The sequence below is a fragment of the Pseudonaja textilis genome, chromosome 5, assembly GCF_049901715.1.
Source record: "Pseudonaja textilis isolate UNSWEBS1 chromosome 5, rPseTex1.2, whole genome shotgun sequence".
In the NCBI taxonomy this organism is placed as follows: Eukaryota; Metazoa; Chordata; class Lepidosauria; order Squamata; family Elapidae; genus Pseudonaja; species Pseudonaja textilis.
The window spans coordinates 32,229,485-32,257,005 of record NC_141994.1 but is presented as its reverse complement, the minus strand read 5'-3'; the positions used below and the strand labels follow the sequence as shown (position 1 = coordinate 32,257,005).

The following is a 27,521-nucleotide window of genomic DNA, read 5'->3' as shown; positions in this document are numbered from 1 at the left end:
TTCAGATTTAATCTTTTATTAAGATGAAATTTTATATTAAAAACTCTCTAGAACACACAAAAATGCACATAAATCTTGAGCAGTGTTTCACCTGAATTTCTCAGTCATAAGTTATAATCACAAGTATACCTGAAAATTATCTTGCCTTGCCAGCTTTAATCTCTTGTGTAAAATTATTCTGTTGAATTATAGAAGTATATAGTGCAATCTTGCACATAATCTTGGACCCATTTTAAAATAAATAGACATGGATATAGAACTGGCTCAAATGTATGTACAGTTATGGAAGTTCATGCAGGCACCAGAAATACTGAAGTTACAGCTCCTCCCTGTAATAGCCAAGTTTTGCCAGCGACATCTCTTTCCTCAGTTGCATTACTTCCCAAAACATCTGGTCCACTGTGCAAAAGAAAAGGAGATGTTGTGGAAAAAAATGCTTCTTTAAAAGTTCCCAATGAACAAAAATATTTAGCAATGTTAAATCCGTGTTTTCAGATACTAAAAGCACTATTTAAATAGAATGCAGCTACTGAGAAGTGCTGATTGGAAAAAATAATAATGTATTTTATATTAAGGATAGCATTATGTTTAGCCACTTTTGATTACATACCTATCATTCATTTCATCTTTCAAACTAATTCAAGATTTTGGGGTGAAATCTAATGATATGTCAATCTTTATCAACTGCACTATGTTATATTTTTCCTGCCTTAAAACTATTTACTTACTTCTGTTTATATAAAATATTTCTTTACTTTAGGATCTTACATTCAGGTTTTTTTAAGATGCAAGGACTCAGATAAAAACATCTAAATTTCAAAATAACATTTTCCACTACCTTCTAATACCGCAGATCTTAAAGTTTGGTTAAACCATTAACAGAAAATTAGAATTCGTAACTGTGCGTACTGTGTATATAAAAAGTTATGACAGATTGCTTAACTGATGTTTACAGATTTAAGGATAAATATATCAAATCTCTTGCAACATTTTTATACAAAAATACTGACCATGCAAATAGTGCAGTGATGATGCTTACACCTTTAAAAATGTTTTATCAGTAGAAGATAAAATTGGTTTGCATGCTTGAACCTAACTTTTAAATAGTGTATGTAGTTTAATCTCCAAGGGCAATGCAGATATGGAATATTCACAAAAGGATGTAAAGAACTAAGAAAACAGGAAAACTGGTGTATATATCTCTGAATGCCCAGTTTAGAAGAATGAAACACTGCTTTCTATTTTTCTTCTTCTACCCTCCCTTGAAACAGACAATCTGTCACAAAAATATGTGGATATATTTATATGAAACCCAATGATTGTCTAGAAATTAGAAGCTTAATGACATGTTGCCCCTTTGAAATTTGCACAGATGACTATTATAACTTCCCCAAGTTCTTGATTTATATAGCAAAAATAGACTTCTGAAAATCTGCAACCTGCTGCAAAAACATAGCGGCCCTGCTAAGAAATACACAACTTTCTTACAGGAAGCCTCATTCTTAACTTACCATCCTGCTGCTTCACAAGCCCCTGCTGAATATATCGGATGTATGTGAAGAAATTACATACTGATGTGATCTGTAGAAAAGGAGGGAGATAAAGAATTAGAATTCCAGGTGTTCAATTAAAACCTGATCCAAATCTACAAACCATGATTTAGAGCTCAACACTTCTTACCCTGTATCTACAGAAAGGAGAAATATAATAGTAGTTCCCTGAATCCCCCAACTTGATCCGATGCTTGCAGGATTTACTTTGTCCGCTGAGAGCACATTTCCTGTCAACAGAATGGAACAGTTTTAAAAAGATGGGTTACGATTTAATTTACATGAATACTGAATTATAGTACAGTTGTTTGCCAAAGAGCCTGTCATCTATTTTTATACCACTTTGACAGAAATTATTGCAAATTATGAACTGATGTGCTCAGTGTTTACAATGTTTTGTAAAGCTGTTAAAACCACATAAGTAAAATTTACAAATCCAGACAGAGTTGCCATTTAAAAAAAAAAAAATTAAAAAATCGTTGTGTGGGGGGTTTTTTTTGCCTGAAAGCATCTCAGACTTAAGATCCCTTCACTTTGTTGTGGTTTACCATCTCTATGAATCCTGTGGAGATAGTTTGATGCTCATCTCTTGCTAGCTACCTAATGATGAGAAGTGCCACTTTGAAGCAATACTTGAAGCAAGCTTCTGATGCAATGGGAAGGCCATGGGGGAAATGAGATCGGTGAAATGCCTGATCCTGAGGGAAAAAAAAGACTCCCTTATACCATAAAATGGGGGTATAGCCAAGATGGTGTGTAATTTGTGGGGGTGGAGATAAAAGAGCGAAAATGTAGAAAGCACAGTAAAATATGGAGACAGGAAGAATCACTGCATGCTTTTTGAGCCAATTAACTGTCAGGTCTGCAGAGCCTGGGATACACAAGTACTGGAGTACATCAGATGCCTGGTAATACCGTAGTCCCAGGCAACTAGCAAAACTAAGAGGATAATCACTGTATATAAATGTGCTTTATAACTCCTGCATGTCACTGACATTATTTAATGCACACGGTAACAAAGTATTATTTTTGGAGATGAAGCATCAACATTTAAAGTAAAAAGGCTGCTGTACAAATATTAGATCATGTGCCAGTATTTTCATCCATTATTATTTTTATAGTTATTTGCCTTACAATAAAAGAACATGGATGCCACATAAAATATTAGAAAGTGAAATTAGATTCTAGAAAGTTGTTCTTTTCCATTACATAATTATTCTTAAACTTACAAAATATTTGTTCTCACAACCATAATCTCTAATTCAGCTTCAGGATCACCATCAGTAAACGTTACTACTGCTCCTGATTTTATTAAGAAATTAGACTTGGTTATTAATCTAAACCCCATAAACTAAAGTAGGATCTGAGATTGGGTAATAGTGATTCTCAGACTTACCTAGAGTTATAGCCCAATCTACCGTATTTTTTGGAGTATAAGATGCTCTGAAGTATAAGAGGTGCATAGCGTTTGGAGAGAAAAACAAGGGGGAAAAAAATCTGGCTCCCAGCAATTTGCCTCCTTGAAGCAAAAAGCAAACAGCCTGGTCAGCTTCAGCATGGCCTGATTAGCACAAGCAGCTGATTGTCGGTTGGACTGGCCTCCTGACGATCAGCTGTTTCAGGCTGCAGGAATTGCCATAGCCTACTGCCACCTCCATTTTCCATCCATTCTGATCCCCTCCATCTGGAACAGGCTGAAAATGGGGTGTGCAGAGGCCAAAAACAGGGTTTCTTAATCTCTCTGCTGGCACATCAACTGCCTTTGTCCTGGTAATACCTGCAGGGAACACAACCTTCCCTCTCTGTATAAAACAAAATGGAGATCCATGCCTTGCTAAGGAAGAAATAGGGCATCCTGTAGCTTTCCATGCAACATTTATGGGGTTTTCTTTTTAGGGTAAATCTGTTAGTCATTTCTTTCTGGCTGCCAGAATGAAACCCAACAATATATTCCCAGTACCATAAGATTCTTAAATTGCAACATACTTGGGTCCTCCACATTCAACCGCAGAAGCTTTTACAAATCGAACAGGCTGCAGACCAACAGGCTCAACACTTAATGTATTGTTTTCTACAGCTTCCAGAACAGCAGAGGCCAACTGAAATTAGACCACAAAGAGGTAAGTAATAGTTCTTCTGAGGCGTTTCCCAAGAAACAAAGAATGCTATGAGTTCTTTCAGGATATATTATTAATTTATCTGTGAGAAAGGAAGTGTGTATCTTCAATTCTTTAAATCAGTGTTTCTCAATCTTGGCTTTTTAAAGATGTATGGACATCAACGCATAGAATTCCTCACCAGCATGGCTCCCTGAGAATTCTGGGAGTTGAAGTCCATATACCTTCCAGTGGTCAAGTTTGAGAAACACTGCTTTAGAAACACAGGAATGAAAATGTGATATATCCAACCACCATGGACTCCTTTGAAATCATTTACTGCTCAAAGGTTCAATATGCTGTTTTGAAACTCTCAGTAACAAATCTAGAGAAAATTTTTTTCTTGAAATAATATTTATGACCTTAACTGTAAAATGGCCCAGAGCTACAGTATATGCAATACAAACAAAATCAATCCTACCTATAATTCTGTGGAAATACTTTGCAGATAAAAGAGGGAATTTCAAACTTAACTAAATATATCAAAGTATTTGGTGGTAATTGTTTTAAAGACCTTCTTTATCACTATATGTTTTCAAAGCATTACCTCACTTTTTGAGAAGGTTAAGCATGGAAAGATATCTTCTTCATAGATTTTATTGAGAAACGGGCATGTCCTATCCATGGTAGGATCATCCTTCCAGGATCTGAATTCGTTGTACAGAGATATATCAGCCTAACATTGAAATAAAATAAGCAAATGAGAGCACAACTCTTCATTCAAGAATCACACTATACCATAAACTATATTGTACCAAACGATAATCACAAATGATAGACATTACATAGCACTTGCGCTTCAGTGATGTAAATCTGTGGACAGAGAGCTTTGTTAAGAACTCTAAATCCACATTATTTGTAGATGCTTCATTCTTTCACTTAAATCAAGATAATTAACTCCATTGTACCAATGCATAACAACTTCAAGGCACTAAACTGCAGACTTCCCCAAACTGGGTATCCAGTTTAGCAATAGCTATATTGACTGGGAATTCTAAGAACTGAAGTCCACGTATCTGAAGAATACCCAGAACAGAGAAAACTGATCTGAAGTGTTAGTTATTTGTCAACTTCTACCTCTGGCTTCTTAATATTTACATACATATATGCCATTGTTCATAACATCAATCATTTTTTCTGTTTTTTGGATTTAAGAGATGTACACTAGTGTAAGCCAAAGTAGCACTGTACTGAAAAGGTTAACAATTTCTGGGACCACCAATATTTAAAGTTACATGGCAAATAAATTCTCAGTCCGCTTAGGAAAACAGACTACACATGCTCAGTAAATTCTAATTGGCTGTTGAAAAAAAGGAATATAAAGAAAACTAGATGATTGAAAGGAATGAAATAGTGGATGGCATAATTGGCTGGCTGATGCAACAAATGGGAGACCTCCTGAACACAGTATATTGTTGAGATTCCCCCAGTTGCTATTAATTTAGTGCTTTTTAAAAAAGATTCTATTTTCTTTATATATTTTTCCTATCAGAATTAACTGCTAATTTCATCCCATAAAAACCTGACAACAACTAGCTTGTTTAATATAGGAAGAAGCCTCATTAAGTCAATGAAACTAAATTACATTAAACGCACAGCTACAATTGCATCATTCAAACCACAGTCAGGAGATGGGGGACGGATTAGTGTTTCTCCTCAATATAGCATTTCCTTTTATGTGGCTAAAACTGAAACAGGGAAAATCAGTTCCTATCAAAGATATGTTCCGGTCAAAATCCATTCATATGAATATAGTGACAGGTCTAACAAGTTGTTATTACAGATAGACTTTTCTTTAAAACAAAACATTCCAAGTCACAAACATCATTACTGAAAAGTTTCAGTTGCATGTGGCAGAAGAAAAGGGCTCAAATCAATCATCATCCTCTTTAACAATCCCATAATCCCTTGTGGGTTGGAGTATGGGCAACTGAATAGAGTGTTTACTGCCTGGATGCCCTTCCTGTTGCCAAAGCGGAGTTTTATTCAGCAGATATATTCTCAGTGCACCCAGAGAAAGAAATCTTCCTCTATCTAGGATTGCACTCACAGCCTCCTGATTGTGAGGTGAGAGCTCAATCTCTAGGCCATCAGTCCTACTTATTGAGTAAAAACACCCAATAATCTTTGCAATCCCTGAGCCCCATATTTCACCAAACCCCAATTATTAAAATACCTCTTTGCAGTCCTTTACAATTGGCTGCATCATGTTAACTTCCTGGTTATTGACACCCATTGCACTACTTGTACTCTTATTCCTTGTGTGGCCTTTTCTGAAGGCCGTTTTTCCACTGGATTGAACCTCTTTTGTTGGTGAAGTTGGAGAAGTAGATAGCACTAATGCTTTCAGAGCTGCTACTTCAGCCTGAAGTACATCAATCTAAATATATATATCAAAAGAAAGAAGTATTAGAAACATGCCATGCTGTATCCTGCATAGTAAGATGAGATGCTATTTTTTATTTATTTATTAATAACAAGAGAAGATATGGTCTGTTGCCCTTGGAGTTTTCGTAAAAAGATGGATGTAAAGTATAACTTTCGCAATTCATAGCCAATATGATTGAAATAAAAAGAATTGCAACCCCAGGAAAATCAAGATTTCAGTGCATAGATAGGAAACTAGCAACAAGATTGATTTTGAGGGGGAACTAAAATCTGGTATCTTTTGAACTTCTGTATACGTTATATTTATGTATAGCAGTAATAGAATTATGAGAAATTCTTTTAGTAGGGGACACACACACGTGTGTGTGTGTGTGTGTGTGTGTGTGTGTGTGTGTGTAGCCTGACATAGGGAATATAAAATATCTAATTAAAGATCGAAAGAAAGGGGAACTATAAAAGGGACACAGTTAAGGGCTATGCTAGTGATTTTTTTGCCAGGATTTGCTTTAATTTCCTTATTTTTATCTTTTGCATTTTTATTCTAATGAAAACTGCAAGCCATTCACAGTGTTCAATTTGTATCCAAAAGCAGCATATAATTTGAGCAAATAAATAAATAGATTGATTACACTGGTTATTTCAGCAGCGAGCTAAATCTGAAAAGGTTCACCAACTTTGAAAACTGATTTAGCTCTTTATGCAAAATAATCAGCCAGAAAATAAGAACCCTATTCTCAAATGGTGTGAATAGAGTTTCTCACCAATTTCTCTTTAGATTGTTTTGAAATAGAATCAACGAAACTGATTTTTGAACTCAGTACATATGAAATCCAGTTGGGAAATCACAAAAAAGAAGCATGCAGAGAGAGAAAGAGAAATTTTGTAAACACTGGCTATAATATCAAGAATTAGAACTTACTTTTCCTTGTGCTTCTTTCAACTGTTTTTCTGCTGTGGCCTGCTTTATATTAGCTTCCCTCACCATCTTATGAGCCTCCTATTGAAAACAAAGCTTATGTGGCATGATTACTTCACATAGACCTACACTATATATATAAAATAGGACCCAATATATTCATTTTTTAAGTGTCTCTTTTATTTTACTTTATAAGAAGCATTAGACAGAAATAAGATATTTTTGGTGACTGCAATTGTGGCAACACAACTTCTGAAAATCTTATAGTTCACTGTTCAGGAATTTTACTCATGCCTTAAAATTACTGCAGACTAGCACAGTAATTGGAAAAAATGAATCTAAGCAAATTTAAACAGACACTGAGACTTGATTACCATTGAGAAACTAACTTGTGAAAATACCATTCTAAAATCAAAAACATAAATTTGAATCTAACCTATGGGGGAAATTTTCTTCATTTTGAATATGCATCGTTTAGAAGCACGATTTCCCAAATTTTCTATTTTTTTTTTTCGGGGGTGGGGGGTGGGGGGGCAATTAAAGGTTTCATGAAATTAGCCATATCATTCCTAGAGTATACTATACCGGGGCAGGGAAACTTGGCTCTTCTATCACTCATGGACTTCAACTCCCAGAATTCCTCAATGAGCCATAGAAGGTTCCCCATCCCTGGCCTACTGGTTTTTCAGTTGTAGGGGAAATCAATTTTTGACTTGAATGGGACTGTTTAATATACAAATGTAGGACATTTACAATAATGACATATATAATAATTAATTTACATTTGTATATTAAACTGTCCCATTCAAGTCAAAAATTGATTTCCCCCACAACTGAAAAACCAGTAGGCCAGGGGTAGGGAACCTTTTATGGCTCACTGAGGAATTCTGGGAGTTGAAGTCCATGAGTGATAGAAGAACCAAGTTTTCCTACCCCTGTACTATACCAAAGTCTTTTAACAAACCTCAAACAGGCTAGCAGTGAGTTCTTCCAGTTCCTGGCCAAGCTGATCACGTACTTTGGAAAGCCTTTCACATTCTTCATCTTTTAGTTTCAGTTCCTGTGGAGAAAAATGTTATTCTGACAGTCATATTGACATTTTAACTTGCAAACTCAAAAAGAAATGGAAGTAGGTTCATGTTATATGTAGCTAGATAACCATGTGCATTTCATTCAGGGATCTGGCTTTCTTGATAACTAATCAAAATGCATAGAATCCATTTTTAATATAAAATAACACAAAGTCAACAGGAGATGAAAGCTCCATCTTCTTCACTCCTTTATTTGCACTACTCTCTTGGACTCACATTACAAGTGGGAAAATTTAAGAAGCAGGCTATTGACTTAAGAAGCATAGTTCAATATCATATTGAGATTATTAACTATGTCTTTCTAAAGCTATATTAACATAAATGTTAAAATCTGAAACCAAAATAAAGCAATAAAAACAAAAGCAAATCATGGTAAGTTAAATTGTTTGTATCAAAAGAAGAAATTTACTTTCCCTCACTTTTAAAATATTCTTGTATGGGTCAAATAAACCTGAAATGATATTTTTATGATGAATAAATTACATTTTTAAATCATAAGCAGTGTGTTTCATTTTTTTAACCACCTGGACCACTGATTTTCCAAAACTGAAAATTCCAATTCTTCCTTCCACAGATCAATGTATAACTAATAGTTTAATTTCACATTTTAATACTTTGTAAAATTAAATGGTAGGTTTTCATGCAAGGAAAGCATTTCTTAAAGAAGTCAGTATTGTAGATACTCAGTGACTGCTAACTATTCAGTTAGGAGATGTTTCAGCTATGTATATTAAACTATACTTGCTGTATATTCAGCAAGCGTATACTGAAGGAAACTACAATTCAAAAAGTAATATCTCACAATTGTTAAAATTACCATTAAAAATCAACTGCATTTATCCTTTTTTAGTCCAAGTATTCCAATGAATATTTCATTAATGAAATATTTTCCTGCTATTTTCAATTTTCATTTATTTAAGTTCTTTTGTGATTTGCCTTGAACAATATCACACGAGCAGCAAGTTCCAGAAATTTAGAGAGGCCTTTTCCCAAATTATATTTAGATTCTGAGGACTGAACCCTAATGTCCTGCTTACAAAATATTTACTGAATACCTGAATAACAACTCTTTCCCACAGCCAAAAATTCAAGAAATCTTAAGAGCGATGATAAACAGCTATAGTGGCTGAACAAAAAATGAAAACACAATGAACCCAGGGATATAAAGATATAACATGACCTCAATAAGATCCCTGGTCCACATTATGTGGCAGCTAACATAGTGTCTACAAGTTGAAAGTGCAATTGTCACATTCCTTTTTTTTTGTCTGTAATTAAAGGCATTTTTCTGAACTGGTAAGAGAATTAAATCCGTGGAACTTGCACATATGTAGACACAAACTATATTTCATGAAACCATATATCTTCTATATTTGTAGCCAAATCAGAAGACAAAAACTGCTTAACTAAAAAGGAAAGTCTATTTAAGCCCCAAAATGTTAACCTTTACACTTTAACAACTATGAAAGATAATGTGCAGCACTAGGGGGCAGTAAATATTAAGAAAAGTACATCAGGGCAATGGCTGCAAGATCCCAGAACAGAAGGGATCTCTCCCTCTGTAGGTGAACATCAAGCTTCTGGAATCAGTACTGCAGCATGCAACTGCTCAGCATTTCTGTATCAGTCTCTAAAGAGATATAAAAATATTACATTTCAGCAGAATTACAAAGTAGCAATCATTCTGAAGACAGTTAAAACTGAGAAGGCAAGGCCACTGTCTGGGGGGGAAACAACTGGACTAAATTGCTTCAAGCTAATTCTGATAATAGCAATAAAGCTCAGAGCAAAAAAAGGGGAAAGTAAAAATAATGGAAGGACTATTTCATCTTCTTCGTATGTATCTATAGGGCACTCAACCCTCTTCATATATGATTTAAGAGAGAAACAATAAGCCAAGTGATGCTGTATAAGAGAAGTACCCATTAGGCACTTCATCAAATTCATACTGTAGACCCAAGACTGCAGAATAGGAACAAGCAACATCAAGATCATACATCTAAAGTATCTTATTTTGGTTTTGGCATTTTATGAAAAATGTTTTAATAGCAATATACATTTTAATAGTAATGTTATTAAAAGTTTACAATTACAAACAAAGCTAATACAAACTAAAAAAATGTAACAGTAAAATGATATAAATTAAAAAGTGCAAAAAAGGGGGAAAATCACATTGAAGAAAAAAGATAGATAAAAAAAATTTCTCCATCATGACAAGTACTTCAGTAGCTTCTCCTCTTCTCTAATGGTGTAACATAAGCACTCTTTTATTGTCTCATCTTTTATTTATAAATAGATTTTCATCATATAATTCTAGCCAACAAAGGTCCATTAAGACTTACCAGAAATAATGAGCTACATTCCTATATTTCTGTCCTTTATTTAACACAGTACCTTATCAAGTTCCCTAAAAATAGAACAAAGGGTATCTTCCTCCTCTATCTTATGTCTTATTTATAAACAATTCAGCCCTGATCGCCAAAAATCCATTAAGAGTACCAAAAAAATGTACATTCTAACCTTAATCAGATAACCCCAATGTATGTTCCTTTATTTTACTTTTAATGATCTTAATCTTTATTCCCTTTGAATAGATTCCTTGATTTCTTTCCAAAAAATTTTTTTGTTTCCTCTGACATTTTTTTTCTAAATCCAAACTAAAAATCATATACAAGTCACTTTTCTTGTTTGTTATTTCTTTTAAGTATTAAGACACCAGCTGGTTTCTTTTATCTATATTCATTTAAAAATATTTAAAATTATTGTAATGTCATTTTTAAATCCACATTCAAATCAGTCTCAGTCTTGTAATAAGTCTTAAAAATAACTTCTAATTAGTGTATTAATCCCAAATATCCATAAATTCAAATTATTCAGAATAATTTGAACCTTTAGTTATAGCATTTTAATTATTTCTGGTTCCCTCTATGTTTTAATTTTCAACATCCCATCATATATTATTCTGATAAACAGCATTTTCCCACAAGAATATTTCTTATATTTAATTTTAAAAGCTTTATTTTTTTCCTAAACTACATTTTCCCACAGGACAGATTCTTATAATTTCTTCAAATCTTATTTCAAATTCTGTCTCCTTAGTCCATCTGTGACAATCAAAAATCAATGTTGTAATCGCTTTTTTTCTTATTCCAAAATAGTTTCCAAAACCTTTAAATTTGATAAAACTTATTTCACTAAGGATTGAAGAAAACTTACCTGATACATTGCAACTTGCCGGGTTCTTAATATCCAACTTTGCAAGTTCTTAATATCCAAAAAGCAATTACTACGTGATTAAAGGTGATTAAAAGGGAAGTCTGCAAACCCAGTGTCCTTCTGAAGTCTCAAAGCCATGGTTTAGGCAAAGATGGAGATTTTCTCAGCTCTTAGAGTTTTAAGTCCCAGGAGACGACTGTTTTACACAGTGGTCTCCCGTGGGGAACTACTGTATGTTTTCATGTCTGGATTTCATGTGGGCAATCCTGATTTCTATCCTTGTCTGGAGAGGAATAAGAAGCCTGCTCGTTTGATGACTTCTCAGTCCACCATAGTTGAGAACTCTGCTCACTGCAGGGTCATCTTAAATTCATCATAGCTTCTCCAGACCCCCACAGTGTAACATTGTTTTTCAATAAACAGTGACACAACTAGGAAGCTATCTAAAAGGCAGTGTAATATTTTGTTGATATATAATGAAAGGTATAGTTAGGGGAAAGGGGACACAAAAGTTAGAAAATAAAGACAAATAAAGAATTGCAAGGATTTGAAATGTTTTATCTCAACACCAATATTGTGCCCTTACACAGAAATAGCATTATATGTATATATGTATATGTATTATGTGTATTATTCTTACCCGTTGAGCTTTAGCAAGTTCTTCTTTCAGTCTCTCATAGCCTTTCTCTCTAACTTCCAATACCGATGGGCTTCGCAGACGAGACAGACTATCTGTGCTTAGCCCAAAAATATCATCTCTTCCTTCAGAAAAGTCTGTTACTGTTGCACCCTGCAAAAATTCTCTCTCTTCGCTACAGTTGTCCTTCCTGGAATGATCATGTTTGGACAACCCTCCATAGCTTCCTGAGGTAGAACACGGTACAGTTTCTGTGACATTGATGCTGTAAGGAAAGAGAGTATTTTTACAAAATAATACATTACACATTGACTACATTTTTTTAAAAAAGACTCAAGGATACTCACAGATAATACAAGTGATTAATTACACAACCTGTGTAATAATCAATAGAAGTTTTTTTTACAACCAACCTGATACCTGGTGTTTCTGCACAATTTAGGTGCCTGGCAGATGAGTAGACAGGTTGTGTAGGAAGATCAGTCACATTCAGAGCACTTGGTTGAATAGGTAAGGAGCACACAGCTGAAGGATGAAGCCGGTAAATAATTGTAGGCGAGGCAGGTTCTTCAGAAGTTTTAGATTCGTGCACTTCTGAAAGATCTGGAGTTGTGGGGGAAGCTAGATTCACTTCATGAAAACCTTCTAAAGTGTCATTTGCCATGATAAAAAAATCATATGAAGATCTAAAAACAAACAAACCCTGGAATTATTGGACTGTTACCAATCCCCGGATTACATGCAAATAGATGGTGAACTTATCAACTTATTCAAAAATGCATATTAAACATTTTATGTTGGCAATTTTAAAGCAGCAATGTACATATGAACACACATACATATTTGGATCCCAACATTATGTCTCCATATAGAGAATAAAGGAGATTTATTTTTCCTTCTGTTTACCAAGTTGTGTTCTAAATCATTTCAAAAAAATCTCAATATTTGAGAGAGAGGAAGGCATGGGGATTTATTTGCTCATAAAAATAAATTCAAATTCAAACCACACATATTGTGTCTTCAATTAAGGTTGGGATCAAAAGCCCTTCTTTCACAATTCACACCTCTTAAATAAGATCAGTAACGGTTATCCTTTATTTTACAAACTTCCCTAAATTCTGTCGTGCTATTTCCCATATTCATATTGGCATTTCAGTGTGTTCATAAAGGTATCAAAAAGTTCAGATCAGTTACCGATATTTAAGTGAGACACATAAAATTTTTACAGAACATCTATAGAAAGTTAAATAAAAGGTAGAATAGACTTAAGAAGGAAAAAAATTAAAATTTAGCTTGCTTCCTGATTTCTGCGGGAGGATGCAAAGGAGTATATTCATCTTTAGAGGTTTCAGTTATTTATTTTACACCCTGAGTTGCTTTAATAGTGAGATAGGCGACATATAAATTTAATAAATACTGTACATATGAAACAGTTTATTGATTTATATTACCTTTAATAATTTAAGATTAATGAGAGATTACTTAAAATTATATTTTAATCTTTTGTTTTCTAGGCACTGTGTACCAGAATTACCTAAATCAAAAGTCTCCATCTTTTAGAATTTTAAGACTGTGTCATAAGCATTGTTGCAAAATGCTTTTGATGGAGACCCGCACAATCTCAAAGTCACAGCAGTTAGGGACTAACACATCTCAAAGCACAAATATCAGAACAGAGCCTCCCAAATCTATTCACTATCACCATAGCTTACTCTGAGCTTTCTAGGCAAATGAATACTTCTGAGCACAATACGCGCTCAAATCATCCTTCGTGTTTATGTTCTGAACTAATAGGGCATCGCATGTTTGAAATAAAGACAATGTTGACCCTCGGAATTATATTTTTTAAGTATCCTTCCTTGGAAAAATGTAAAATAGAATAAAACCTTTAGATGTTGCCAAGGAAGGTACTTATGAGCACAATGGTGACGTACTTGTTACTCCATGTCTAGTACAGCTGATCCCCACTTGTTCCTAAATCTTACATTCTCAATTTCACATTTTTCTCCAATTCTTCAGTCCCACTCAAAAGTACACAAAAATTACAATCTATCTAACAGCAGGAGCAAGTGACTAGACAATTTATTTTAATAAAGTTATTTTAAAAGAGTAGAGATTAGGCAACAGAGTGCTTATGGACATCCTTCCCTTGATACCTAGATATTGCTCCAAGTGGATTTTTGTTTTGCAAACTCATGTAATTAACGACAGAGTGGCTGGTATTATATTTATTTATGAGAATGCCTCTGAACCAGTGGTGGGATTCAAATTTTTTTACTACCAGTTCTGTGGGCGTGGCTTGGTGGTCATGTGATTGGGTGGGCATGGCCAACTCAGCAAGATGGTACATCAAGTGCCTTGCTGTGACATCAAGTTGGCTACACCCACTCAGTCACATGACCGATGCTGCAGAGACAGGGTGATTTCCTACGTGCCTTCCCCCCACCCGGGGTGAAAAAAAAAAGCCCAACTAAAGATCACAACTGCCTGCTGAGTCTGCCTGCTCTCCTCCTTCACTGCCTGTTTGTTCTGTATGGCTGAGGAGGAGGAGGAGAGCAGCCAGCCGGTTGAGGGAGGCTTCTTGCGCTGCAAAAGAGGTGGCTGGAAGCTACTCTTTTTCAGTCTCCAGCCACCTCTTTTGGCACAAGAAACCTCCCCCAACCGGCCGGCTGCTCTCCTCCTCCTCAACCATACAGAACAAACAGGCAGAGAAGGAGGAGAGCAGCCGGCCAATTGGGGGGAGGCTTCATGCACTTGGTCTCCAGCCGCCCCTTTTTCAGTGTAAGAAGTCTCCTCCAACCACCCCCTTTTTGGTGCGAGAACCCTGTAGCTGCCGCTCTGCTTCTCCAATGGGCTGGCATATGTTGTGCTTTTTTCGGTGGGGCTGGAGAACATGCCAGCAGTTGCAGGCTTCTTGAAGTAAAAATTACTGATCTCCGGTTTCGCTCCGCTTCTCCAACTCTCCGACGCCGCCCTGTTCTATGGGCTATCTACTCAGACTTGCCAGGCACAGCACATAGAACAGGAAGTGCTTTTTTGGGTGGGGCTGGTCTCCAGCCGCACTGAAAAAAGCACGCAGCAGCTGCAGGCAACTTGCAACAAGGGGAGAAGCCCCGGGACATCTGCCACTGACCTGCTGACTGGCTGGGCCGCGTTGGAAGAAGTGCATCCACCAGGAGAAGGAAGAGGGTGGGCAGGCGGGTGGCTGTCCCGGAGCTGCTGCACATGCAGACTGCATGTGTAGTGGCTGCACACACAGTGCACATGTGCAGCAGCCCCGGGATATCCACCTGAGCTGTGCCGCAGCCGCCATGTGGTAGGGAAAGCAAGGAGCGACTGGGCAAGTGAGTGACCAGGTGATTGGGTCAGGGGCATGGCCAGCCAGTAGTCGTCACCGATTCAGCAACCCATGCCAAATCACCGCTACTGGTTCATCTGAACCAGTGAGAACTGGTTGAATACCACCTCTGCTCTCAACTATAAATAGGCATAAATAATAGACAAAATATTATTCAAAATGCTGCAAAGTTATCTCATCACAGTGACTTTGGGTAAAAAGATGTTTTCCAAAATGCATAAAAATCTTTTGGGAATAGATAACCCCCAAACATGGCATGCAGTGAGTCTGCCCATGTTTTCAAAATTTCAAATATGCTCTCATTCCAAAAAGTTTCTCAACCCTAATTGGGGAACTAGACAAGACGAAGCCAGATAAAAGGTAGAAAATGGGACCATACAGCAATCATTATATAGGGTATTATTTTCAGAAGCCAGTGGCTAAATCCTAGGATCTGTGAAGAATCACCAATCCTCTTCCTTGTTAAGGTAAATTCTTAGAAGATTCCGAGATAGGCTTTGATCAAACAATTCTCCATAAGCATTGAGATGAACAGATCTGCAAAAAGACAGAAATAGAATTATGTTAAGATTATGTTTTAAATCAAGGCCAAGATGACCATTGCTGTAAAACACATGACATATAATTTTTCTATTCATGGAGATGTCTCATTTTTTTTTGTTTCACACTTATTCCTGATTCCTGTAGAGAATTTATGGGAATCAATTGTATTAGATGAACCTGATGAAGTACTAGCTGATATTTTCTTCAGCTATTATAAAAAATAACAGCAATAGTCAATATAGTACTTATTTCTACAAATGTGGCAAACATGCACTGTGAGATAATCTTGGGTTAAACTTTTTGAATATTCAAAATTGGATATTCAATGTTCTTTTCCTTTGATCTTGCTCAGTCAAGGTGCTATTAAATTCCTCAGAGAAAATATCACCTTTTTCAGCTGTATTATTTTTAATGCAAAACACAAACCTGAAATTCCTGGCATTTTCTTGAAAAACTTGATATAGCCATGATAACGGTGATCAAAATTTGGTGCTGCACTTCTGAGCCTTAGTTTTATACAGTGTAATCCAACCCCTTCCAGCATCCAGGCCCAAGAGTGTTAGCTGCTACCTGACACAAGCTACCCTTCCAAGCAATCTGCAATACCACACTACTACCATAGCTATGGAAGCACAGTCAACAACGCTGAAAAGGATGGAAACAAATTATGTAAACAATGTACAGATTTAATGTTTCTAGAGACATGTTGGAAATCAACATTAATACATGTGTAATGGCTGTGGGTTTTTCCTCATAAATCAACTGACAGCAAAAATAAACCATGAAGCTGGAAGGAAAAACAATCTAAAATGATTAAAAGAGGATGGTTTAAAAGGGTGGGGATGATTTCATTCTAGCAAAGGCATCTTTTTAAGATGTTTACTTTATCTCCAAATTTAGGGTTTGGATGCAGTGTTGGAATTCAGTTAATCAGAAATGTAAGTGAAAGTACTGTATCTCTTCCTAGGTACTATGAGATACAGGTAATCCTTGACTTATAGCAGTTCATTTAGTGACCATTCAAAGTCACGTCACTGAAAAACGTAACTTATTACCAGTTTTCACACTTATGACCACTGCAGCATCCCCATGGCCACGTGATCAAAATTTGGATGCTTGGCAACTGAATCATATTTATGACTATTGCAGAATCCCTGAGTCCTTTGATCACTTCTTTTTGTGACCTGACAAGTAAAGTCAGTGGGGGAGCCAGACTCACTTAACAACCTTGTTACTAACTTAACAACTGCAGTGATTCACTTAAAAACTGTGACAAGAAAGGTTGCAAAATGGGGCATTAACAAATGTCTCGCTTAGCAATAGAAATTTTGGGGTCAATTGAGGTCAAGGACTACCTGTAAAAAATAGTCCATAAAAAAAGTTCAACATCCCCTAACTTCTACATTTGGGATTGACTACAGCACTCATTCTCTGAAGATTAACATAGCCTTTTTCTGGATAAAATTCTACTAGCACTCAAGTTCTCTGTTAGACTAAATATTATGTTTAAATGCTAAGAGTATAAAGAACCAATTTGGTATTCATTTCGCTGATTGGAGAGCAAAAATAAATGAACCAAATGAGTCCACTAAAAGAAGTTATGAATACAAAAAGCTTTGGATTAATCGCCAGTTAAGAAGCATTAAAAAGGTACTATGGGTATTATACTTGCCAAGCACTATTTTTCAATAGTAAGTAACTCAAGGACAATCATGCAGAATTAAACAAAGACTCAAAACTATTTCAGAAAACCACCACCATTTAACCCTTTTTCAGAATATGATGGCAGGAAATAAATTTACACGCTGGAATATTTCTCCAAACAAGATCAAGACAGAATTTACATAGGTATTTATGAATAAAACATTTTGTAACGAAAGTGCAGGCAAACACATACCCCCACAACTTTAAATTAAACAAACTAAGGAAAAATAAATTATAATTTTATTTATAAATATAATTTAAAATGTGTCTGTAATCTAAATGATATGTAACATACATTAAATATACTTTTAGATTTTTTTATATCTATAAATTATAATTACAAACCTACAATCTCTATTTTTCCCTACAGTGCATACTTTTCAGCATTTATATCTTGATAAAGTCTATTCCAGAATCGTATATGGTTTTTTGTTTGTTTCCTAGCTGCCTACTTTCCACTGCAGAATGTAATATCCTCCAGAAAAGTCTCAACTACAACTTAAACCAATGTTTCTCAACTTTCGCAACTTTAAGATTCGTTGACTTCAACTTCCCTTATTCCTCAACCGATCATTTCATTCTATGTCGTACAGCCAGAAGAAGCAAAAAAAAAAAAAGGCATAGCAGCAGTACTACAGTACACAACACATCCAACCTGACCAAATACACTAAGTTTGTAATTCCCAGAATCATGGACCTCATCAACTTCTACCTCATTATGGATTTTGATGGTATTTGATGGATAAATATACCAAAACATGAATTCATGGGATCACCATTCTGAGGACTCATAGCAATGACTGTGGTGTGATGCCTAGATAGTACTCTCATACATACAGACAAAAGCATGAATCTGCTATGTAAACCACCTTTATCATAATAAAAAATATGAAACAATCAACATCTTCAAAGGGATAACATTCACAAAGAAAAAAGGAAACTTACTAACCTTCTCAAAAATCCTCATCCACGGAGAAAATGATGGCCAATTAGAAATGCAAGTCTGTAAACACTGCTATAGTATCATTGCAAAATGTGGAAATTTGTTTTTAACTGTTGAAACGTTGAATAAACAATTTTTTTTAAAAAAAAGAAATGCAAGTCTTTTTTTAAAAAAAGCCATACTATCTAAATGCTATATTATCAAAGTAACAACCCAATCTCCCACAACAGGAGTTATGTAAGAACATTATCAGATAAGTACAAATGCACTGCAGCAACTCAGAATACAACAAAAAGGGAGCAGACTGCCTCTATAACATCTTCCAATAAAATGGGGACCCATGCAATTTTAGCAAAAAGTGCCTGACCACTCAACCCATTACAGCTTGGTCAATACAAGTTATGAAAAGAGTAACGCTGCATACATCAAAAACATGTCAGAAATCATCAGACTATTACAACTACACTGCATCATTACATACAAACTAAAGTCATCCAAAACATCTTAAGTAAATCAAAACACCAAGTAGCCCAAGAAGGAAAAAAGGATTTACAGAAGTTTGGTGCTCAGATAAATCAGCTAAACACATAGAGATAAATTATATTTGAACACCATTCAAAAGTGACAATAAAAAAGCCAAGAAAAAAGACCAAAGCACATTCTTTGCAGAATCTTTTTTGCAAAAAATCTTTTTGGTCTTTTTTCTTGGCTTTTTTATTGTCACTTTTGAATGGTGTTCAAATATAATTTATCACCTAGATAAGCAAGGATTAACACCAAACAAACAGTCAAGCAGAAACTAATACACCAACCAAGGAGAAAGTCTGGCATGGCACGTGACTGTATATAAACAGGGAGAAAACTCCAAACTCACTAGCACTGATATTTTATCTAGTCAGTAATGTCACTAAGGTGCTTTTTTCCAAGAGGCAACTGGACTTTGGGGGGGAGGGGGTGTTCAAGATGTTTCACTTCTCATGCTTTCACTTCAGAGCTGAAGAAGCTTTTTGGATAAGAAGCGAAACAACTTCAAAGAAAAACCAGTTACCTCTTGGGGAAAAAACACCTTCTGGGACATTACCGACTAGATAAAGTATCAGTGCTAGTGAGTTTGGGATTTGCTCCCTGCTTATATACAATTACTTGCCGTGCCAGTTTTGGTGGGGATGGGATTTTCTCCTTGATTAGAAAAAATGAAAAAAGCACCTTTGGGACAACCATGACCTGGAGCAAGGGTTGCCAACCTTTTGGACCTCAGGGACCACCAAACTCATAATTTTAAATCCCAGAGACCACTAACCGGTTCTGTGGGCATGGCCTAATTTGTGGGTGTGGCTTGGTGGTCATGTGACTGGCTGGGCATGGCTTGTATGTAAATATTATATTTATATAAATATTGATTTTTTTATTAAAAAAAGAGCAACTTTTACCCAAAATCAGGCAAAGCAGGCAGGCAGATTGAGTTGCTCACAGAATCACAGATTTATTCAGAAATCTATCCATCTGCCATTGGCTAGCTCAGTCTCTCAAATTTGCTTGCCATGGGTCTGCACTGAATAACAGAACCTTCAGTCCTAAGGGAGGTTCGGCTGTGATTAAAAGCAGAGCCAAAGATCTAAAGACTAGCTAGAAAGCAAGAAATCCAACCATTTCCTGCTTCCTAGCTAATCTAAATCTCATGGCAAAACAGATGATGGTTGGAAAAAGGAAAAATAGCAATTTTAGCAGTCAAGATAAGGAGTGAGTGGGCGGGGAGCGTTCCCGCAGGCCATGTGGACGATGCAGCCTTGTGTTTCTGCGCAGCCTGAATTAATTGCTTTGGGGGGGTGCTCTGGGGGTGAGATTTCTCTGCAGCCCACCAAAATTTTCTCCAGTTGGCGACCACTGATCTGCATGACTGAGCATGTTCATAGACATCTAGTCAGTAATGAAATATCTGCAAGCAACCAAATTCAGAAAGCACCAAAGACTCCATTGTTTATTTCCAATCAATTCTTCCTCATCTGCCTCTGCCTGAAATTTTTTTCTCTACAGAATGTTGGAGAAAAAACATAACCTAATATTAGATGTATTTAATTAAACCTAGTATTTTTGCATCTGGTAATACTTCTCTGTTCAGACTTGGCATAAGCAAATATCTTTGGGAATCAGCAGGGTTTACCATTAATTCCTCCCACAAAGAAAGCCCTCTACAAATTAGTGATTTGATTTATTTAACTGCTCTTGTTCCTATAATGTTATTCTAGTATTTATTCAATGACAGTGCACAGCTACCAAGAGTCTTTGGAATAGTTACATACCTGTTGATGTAAGTATCCACAGAATCCAGTGGTTTCACCAGAAAAGGTTAACATCCTAAAATCATGATGTAAGTAAGCACCATCCCTCATATACCTGTAATGTCACAGCACATGTACAGCAGTAACAGTGTGGTGCTCAATTTGGGCTTTGCCCTCCCTTCCCCCACTTCTTCAGATGCACCTGCCTTTCACTTCACTGCCTTTTTTTCCAAATAGATCAGATAAATTATGCAGAGATTCCAGCTCATGTTTACTTTGGAACTAAATTAGAAAGTAAAGTCTTCATCAATTGAAGGTTAACTCCTGGTGATTATTTAGGTACATGCATGTTGTTTTCTTCACAACAGTATGGAAACGATCACTGCCTCTTTTGTGGTATTAAGAGCAAAAGTATTAACATATGAACAATTTTAAGCATAACCTACAGAACATAAATCCACAAGTCTCTCCAAAGATCTGTTTATTATTTACATAATTCAAAATTAAGATACATTTTAAAAACCTATATTGTACAACCTTCCATATGCATGGGGTATAAGAGTATGTATTTATAAGATTTATAAACTACCTCACTGAAAAGGCTCCAGGCAGTAAATAACTTTTCTATACTTTTCTCTTTCTATAAATAATTATTATTCAGCTTTTATATCAGAATGCAATCAGATACAGCAATGCATGAAAACAGTCATGACTGAAACTTCAGTCCATTTATTCATCTCAGTTCTTACAAATATACAGTATTCAAACAGGATCTGTGGCTGAATAGCAGAATTTTGCAATAATATATATCACCTTAGAGACTCTTGTCCAGTAAATATATAAAATTCATCAAGGTGACATAATTTTTTTTCAATCTTAGTAAAGACTGAATTAAGAACAAAACTTATATCATAAGAGAGTGCATCCAATATGCCAACCTACTCTGCTTCACATTGGTTTAACCTTTGGAAGCTGAAGAGCAATTACAAGTAGTCCTCAACTTACAAAAGTTCATTTAGTGACCATTCAAACTTACAATGGCACTACAAAAGTGACTTATGACAGTTTTTCCCACTTACAACCATTGCAGCATCCTCATAATCATGTGATCAAAATCTGGAAGCTTGGCAACTGGTTTATAGTTATGACTTAACAACCGTGTTACTAGCTTAACTGAAGTGATTCACTTAACAACTGTGGCAAGAAAAATCATAAAATGGGGCAACACTCAATTAAGTGTTTCGCTTAGCAACAGAAATTTGGGGCTTAATTGTGGTCATATATCAAGGACTACCTGACCCCCTAAATTGCTGAGGGTAAGACACTGACAGTCTCTGGTGAATTCCCAGTGATATTTAGAATAAATAAATATGCAGATAGAGTTAGTGGAGAAGTCTTAAGACCGATAAACATTTGCAAGACCAGAAAGTAACAAAAATTCAGGGGAAATGCCACAGGTCAGTTTTTCCTTCCAGTGTTTTTCCACCAAGCAGATCCATCTCTATCCAGTTGGTGTCAGGTTAAAATTCAGCCAAGCAAATAGAATTACAGTACTCGCCAGATTTCTTTTGTTCAAAGACCAGCATCTAGTTTCAGAGCCACATTACCCACACATTTAAATATCAAGGGAAAAAAACATTACAAATCCTGATTACACTTTTTTTACAGGGGGAAAAGAATGAAGAGTCCCCCACCCTTAATTTTTTTGTGGCAGAAAACAATGGTGGGAATTTTAAATTTATAATCTTAAAATCACTGCTGCATTCTTTTAGTTTACAACAAGGGCATGTTAATCATCTTGATCTTTTTTCTTTTTACAGGATTGGAACACCACTCCTAGATTTAAAGCATTTCACTTCTTTTATGGCCTGATTATTTTAACACAAACATACACATATACACAGGAGTTTGATGCTATTGGAGAGGACCATCCCTTTTGTTTTTTGGCAATTCATTACCAGCTATTTTTCATTGTAGTGACATGCTAGAGAAATCTTTTGCAATAAATGTAAGTGAATAACCTGGGATAACCTTTGTAGAAAATGTTACGATAAAGAAGAATACTTTAAAAAGATTAAAAGTTACTTTTAAACATTTATAAATTAAATTTTCTTCTAGCATAAAGACATGATATAAATCCAAAAATAACAAAAAGAAATAAGTTACAATGGAGAACCAGCACAGGAGTTATCTTTGAAAATAACTAAAAGTTCAACTAGTAGCTTGATGTTGTCTTATAAGAACTAAAATATATTCCTCAAACTTACGTGTTTCAAAAGTATTGATTATAACTTGGATCATTCTATAACTTGGATCATTCTAAAACTGGGAAAGATGAGAATTATAGACAATATGTTGGGGGAATTTCAAGTTAGGTTCTTTTGAAACCAAATATGTCCCCCTTGTAAAAATCAGTGTAATAGCTGTATTAATTTTGAAGGATGTACTTTATTCTTTTTTTGCAATTTTAATAATATTTAAAGAATATTGCCAATCATTAAAAAAGAATTACTATCTGTTAAAAACTAAGGGCTTTTTGTGTGAATAAATTATTTCCCCTTTAGTTATTCTGTATTTGCTAACAAATGTCTTTTTTTCCTGCCCCAAGAAAGCCCTATATTTTTGAATTTAGATACCATGTTTGTAAGATCAAACTAATGCTACATAGAAATTTGAATGTACCTCAGGAACACAACATGAGTTACTTAACACAGTATTAGCAACAAGTTGTCCTTCAAGCACTTAAAGCTGGGTATGTTGACTCTTAGCGAGTTTAACATCTGCTACTTCTTTTAATAAAGTTTAATATCAGATCAAAAATAGTAAATATTTGTCATATATAGCAATGATTAAACTGCCAATCTCCTGATTTTCAACTGAACGCAAAGTCCAAAGGACAACTAAAAATCAGTATTACCTCTAAATGACTTACTTTTCTTAACACATAATAGTTCAACTTCATTAACATAGCACTTACTTAGTTCAACAATACAGCCATTAAAAATAGTTCCTGCAACCAAACAGGTGCCTATGTAATCAAAAGAGCAGAACAATGAGGAATGAAGATTAATGGAATGTAAGAGTTGATCATAAAATATTTAATATACCATGATGAAGGATTAGGTTCTTTTAAAAGCTGAAAATAATTTTGGCAAAATAACTATGTATGTGTTGAAGGGAGCCAGTTTGTTGGTGAAGTCACAAGGCTAGGAACTGGAAAATGTATGTTCTAGATCTGCCTTCGGTACACAGCTGGGTGACTTTGGCCAGTCACTCTGTCTTAGCCTTAGTAAGAAGGCAAGGGCAAACCACTTCTGAAAAAGTTGCCAAGAAAACTGTAGACTAGCAGATCCAAGCCTGATCTAAAGATGTATTAAAGTGTCTTCATAAAAATGGTGTAATCAGCAAACATTTAGGATGGAATCTAAGGAAATGAAGGGTGCAGGCAAAAATGACATTGGGGTCTACTCCAACTGAACTTTTATCATTACCAATTCAGCAGGTCATCTGCAACTAGTTGCCTGATGGGTTTTATTACAGCCACAGACAAAAATACAAGACAGCAACATTGAACAGCATCAATGATTTATAATATTCTTCAGATTATCCAGGAATATTCCTAATCAAAGGCAATATTTGTTACAATTTTATAAGAATGAAGTACAGTAAGGGAGGGCATGGACCAATCTGTAATTGAATCACTGAATCACAAGGATAAGATTCCAGCACTTTGGAAGATATTCCTAAACCTGTATTCCAATAGCATTGAAGGAACATTGGTTTGATTAATACTCTGGGGTATAGGTGAAGATTTAATAGCCAAGATACTTTTAAAATTGGAACCATTTTTGTCTATTACAACATTTAACAAAATATCCAATAATTTGCAGAGCAGATATCAAGTTCTGGCTTGACGATAGCCCTATTTGTTTTACAATAGGAGGGAAGACCTCAGTCAACCATTTTCTCTTCAATTTCACCCTTGCATCTGGATGTTAGATTATTAGGAAATGTTAAGGTTCATAGACCCTGGTGGCTATTAATTCATGTTTGGTTTCTATATCTAATAAGATCACTATTTTATTAAGGGAAAGACTGGAGACAGGTTATTCAAATAATTGCCTCAAATATGTTTACTGGATTATGAAGACTTTATATATGAATATAATTGTGATTATGAATGCATTTTAATATTTTATTATTAGCCCTGATGAGATAATATCCTGAAAAAACTAAAATAATTGCAGCAAAAATATTTTATAGCAGGGGTTTGCAACATTTGGAGTGGGGAGCAAAGTCTAGAACCGGACTTTAAACATATCGAAGTCTACACTGATAAAGGATGGTTAGGATAAAAACTGCCTCTGACTGGTATTTAAATTAAATTTAAATAATGTGATTACTTTTCAGTAGTGCATTTAACATCCCTACCTGCCACTTTATAATTTGCAATTGACATGCTTTGGGGCCACTGGAGCCCATATGAAAAGCTTTCTGGAAATACTTGCAGTTTGATTTCTCAGCTTTGCTAAACACTGTGATATTCACTGAAACATTTCAGAACAGCCTCAAAAACAATTAAAAGTATCCAATTTATATAATGCCAAGGACTTTTTCCTTGTACCTAGTCAAAATATTTTCTCTATTGACAAAAAAAATGTTCCATTAGAATTCTCTTCCACAAGTATTATCCCTTTAAATTGAAAAAGGAATCAACTGCAAGTTATACAGACTAGTTATTTATTAAAAGCATAATGACTAGAGTGAATTATTTATCCTTATTCTCAGATGTTATTTTAATCATAGAAGAATTCTGCAACTGACATGTACAATATACAAAAAAACATGTGAAGTGAATGATATAAAATATGACTATATTTAACTTTTGCCAGCAATCCCCTTTTATGTATAAAAGATTAAGCTCAGGTATCAATGGCTTTCAAATGCATGCATTATTAATTTTCCATTATTTATCAGATGTAATTTTCCAAGAGCTATGTACAACTTCATTATTTTTAAAATAATCCACAATCTATTAATTTCAATGAATTAAATAGGCAATTTCTATCAAATGCTTCATTAAAGACTTAATGTCAAACCTGCAGTAACATATATTCCTATTGTTCCCTCAACCAATTTAACCTCAATGATATAATACTATTATTACTTTAAATCTGTAGTATTTACAATACTGGTAATCTCCAGTTAATATTAACCTGTTACCAAAAACAGATCAAGTCCAGAAAAAATTATTCTGGCCATTGCAACCAACACTCTAGTTTAATAAAAGTTATGTCGACAGGTTCAGGGAGGTGAAGAACACAACTTTCAGACATTGGGAAAACAGAAGAGATTCTGCTAGGCCAGACATACTTGCACGAGCTTTGCACATTTTTGGTCTGTATTTTCAGGCATCTAGGTTATTGTAGTTCTGGCCTTCTCACAAACAAAATAAACATTTTCAGAATGGCTGTGTTTGCCTCTGGGGAAAAACAAGAGTGCTGCAGCATCTTGGAAAATAATCAGCTTTATCAAAATCCACTCCCGTGAATGTTGCAAACTATCAGTTCAAACGTGCAGATTCTGGGCCCGAGAATTCAGGGAACCTGAGAAATAGCCTAATGAGAGCAAAGCAGCAGATTGCTTGATGACTCTGAAAATAAGAAAGCGCAATGGATGCTGGATGCTCAGGCCCCAGCAGCAGATTCTGAATGTTCAATGTACGGTATAATACTGAGTTATCTAGCAAGCCGGAAATACAAATTTCCATTATCCATATATTTATATCCTCCGTTTATCACACTACGTTCCTTTCTACCGTACGAATTAAAAGCATCATGCTGAATAAGCTGTTAAAGACAGCTTCAAAATGAGCTCTGGCGTTAGCCCATCTACAAAATTGGATATGATCTCTCTCTCTCTCTCTGTGGGTGTGTGTGTTTGTGGAAGGAATCATTGCCGGGCTCAGGAGAGCAAGAGAGCCAAACCTAGGCATTCCAGTGACCTTGCACATGCGCTCGGTCAGAGTGGCGCCTGAAACACCTGAGTAAGGAGAGAGAGAGAGAGAGAGAGACAGACACCTGCGCTTGCCGAGGGGTTGGGAAAAGAAACGCCGTTCCATTAATCGCTGGCTGCCACGGCGGCGGCACAGAGACGACGCAAAAGAAAAGGCTGAAGTGCATCTTTCTGCAACCCGCTGCCCTCAACTGTGTCGAATTACAACTCCCAGAGTCTCCAACCACGTTAACCAGAGGTAATGATAGTTGCAACTTGCAATCCGATGCCACGACTCCTCTGGAGCTACAGCTTTTGAGTAACTCCAGGAGGAGGAAAAACTAGCAGCGGGACTTACCTGCGGAGGCCAGCAAGGCCACCCTTCTCAGCCGCAGGCGACTCTCGCTCCGGCTGCAAGACCCGATCCCGAAAGCCAGCGGTGGAGGCACAACGAGGCGCGACTGCGCACGCGTTTAAAAGCACAACAACCTCGATCCGGGCGGAACTGGAGTCCGCCTATTCCAGGTAGGAGTTCTGGGGTGGAGCGGAGAGCTGCGCGGCTCCCCCTAGGGGATGTGACTCTTCACTGCATGCTGATGCCGGAGTGGAGGTTCCCCGGCAGCTTTGGCAAAGCTGCTTTTTCGCGGGGAAGCGAGAAAAATACGAAAATCGGAACTTGACACTAATCCCTCTGAAATTCTCTGCAAATTGTCTTTCACTTGGACTCGTCCTGAGCAGTATTTTCT

At 35.9% G+C, this 27,521-nt stretch overlaps 1 protein-coding gene across 2 annotated transcripts; it reads right to left on the bottom strand.

Annotated features, from left to right (window-relative positions):
• On the bottom strand, positions 1-27,521 carry RAB3IP (RAB3A interacting protein). Of its 2 annotated transcripts, none has more exons than XM_026699608.2 (12): positions 27,134-27,521; positions 15,692-15,849; positions 12,368-12,640; positions 11,958-12,219; positions 7,975-8,070; positions 7,014-7,091; positions 5,883-6,086; positions 4,254-4,382; positions 3,537-3,649; positions 1,681-1,780; positions 1,512-1,581; positions 1-399 (listed from the first exon to the last, which is right to left on the bottom strand). In XM_026699608.2, exons 3-12 carry the CDS (start codon positions 12,616-12,618, stop codon positions 317-319), a joined length of 1,386 nt encoding a protein of 461 aa, XP_026555393.1. In that variant the 5' UTR covers positions 12,619-12,640; positions 15,692-15,849; positions 27,134-27,521; the 3' UTR covers positions 1-316. The 2 variants fall into 2 exon arrangements, with proteins under 2 accessions (XP_026555393.1, XP_026555423.1); XM_026699638.2 differs by having other exon boundaries at positions 12,375-12,640; positions 27,134-27,267.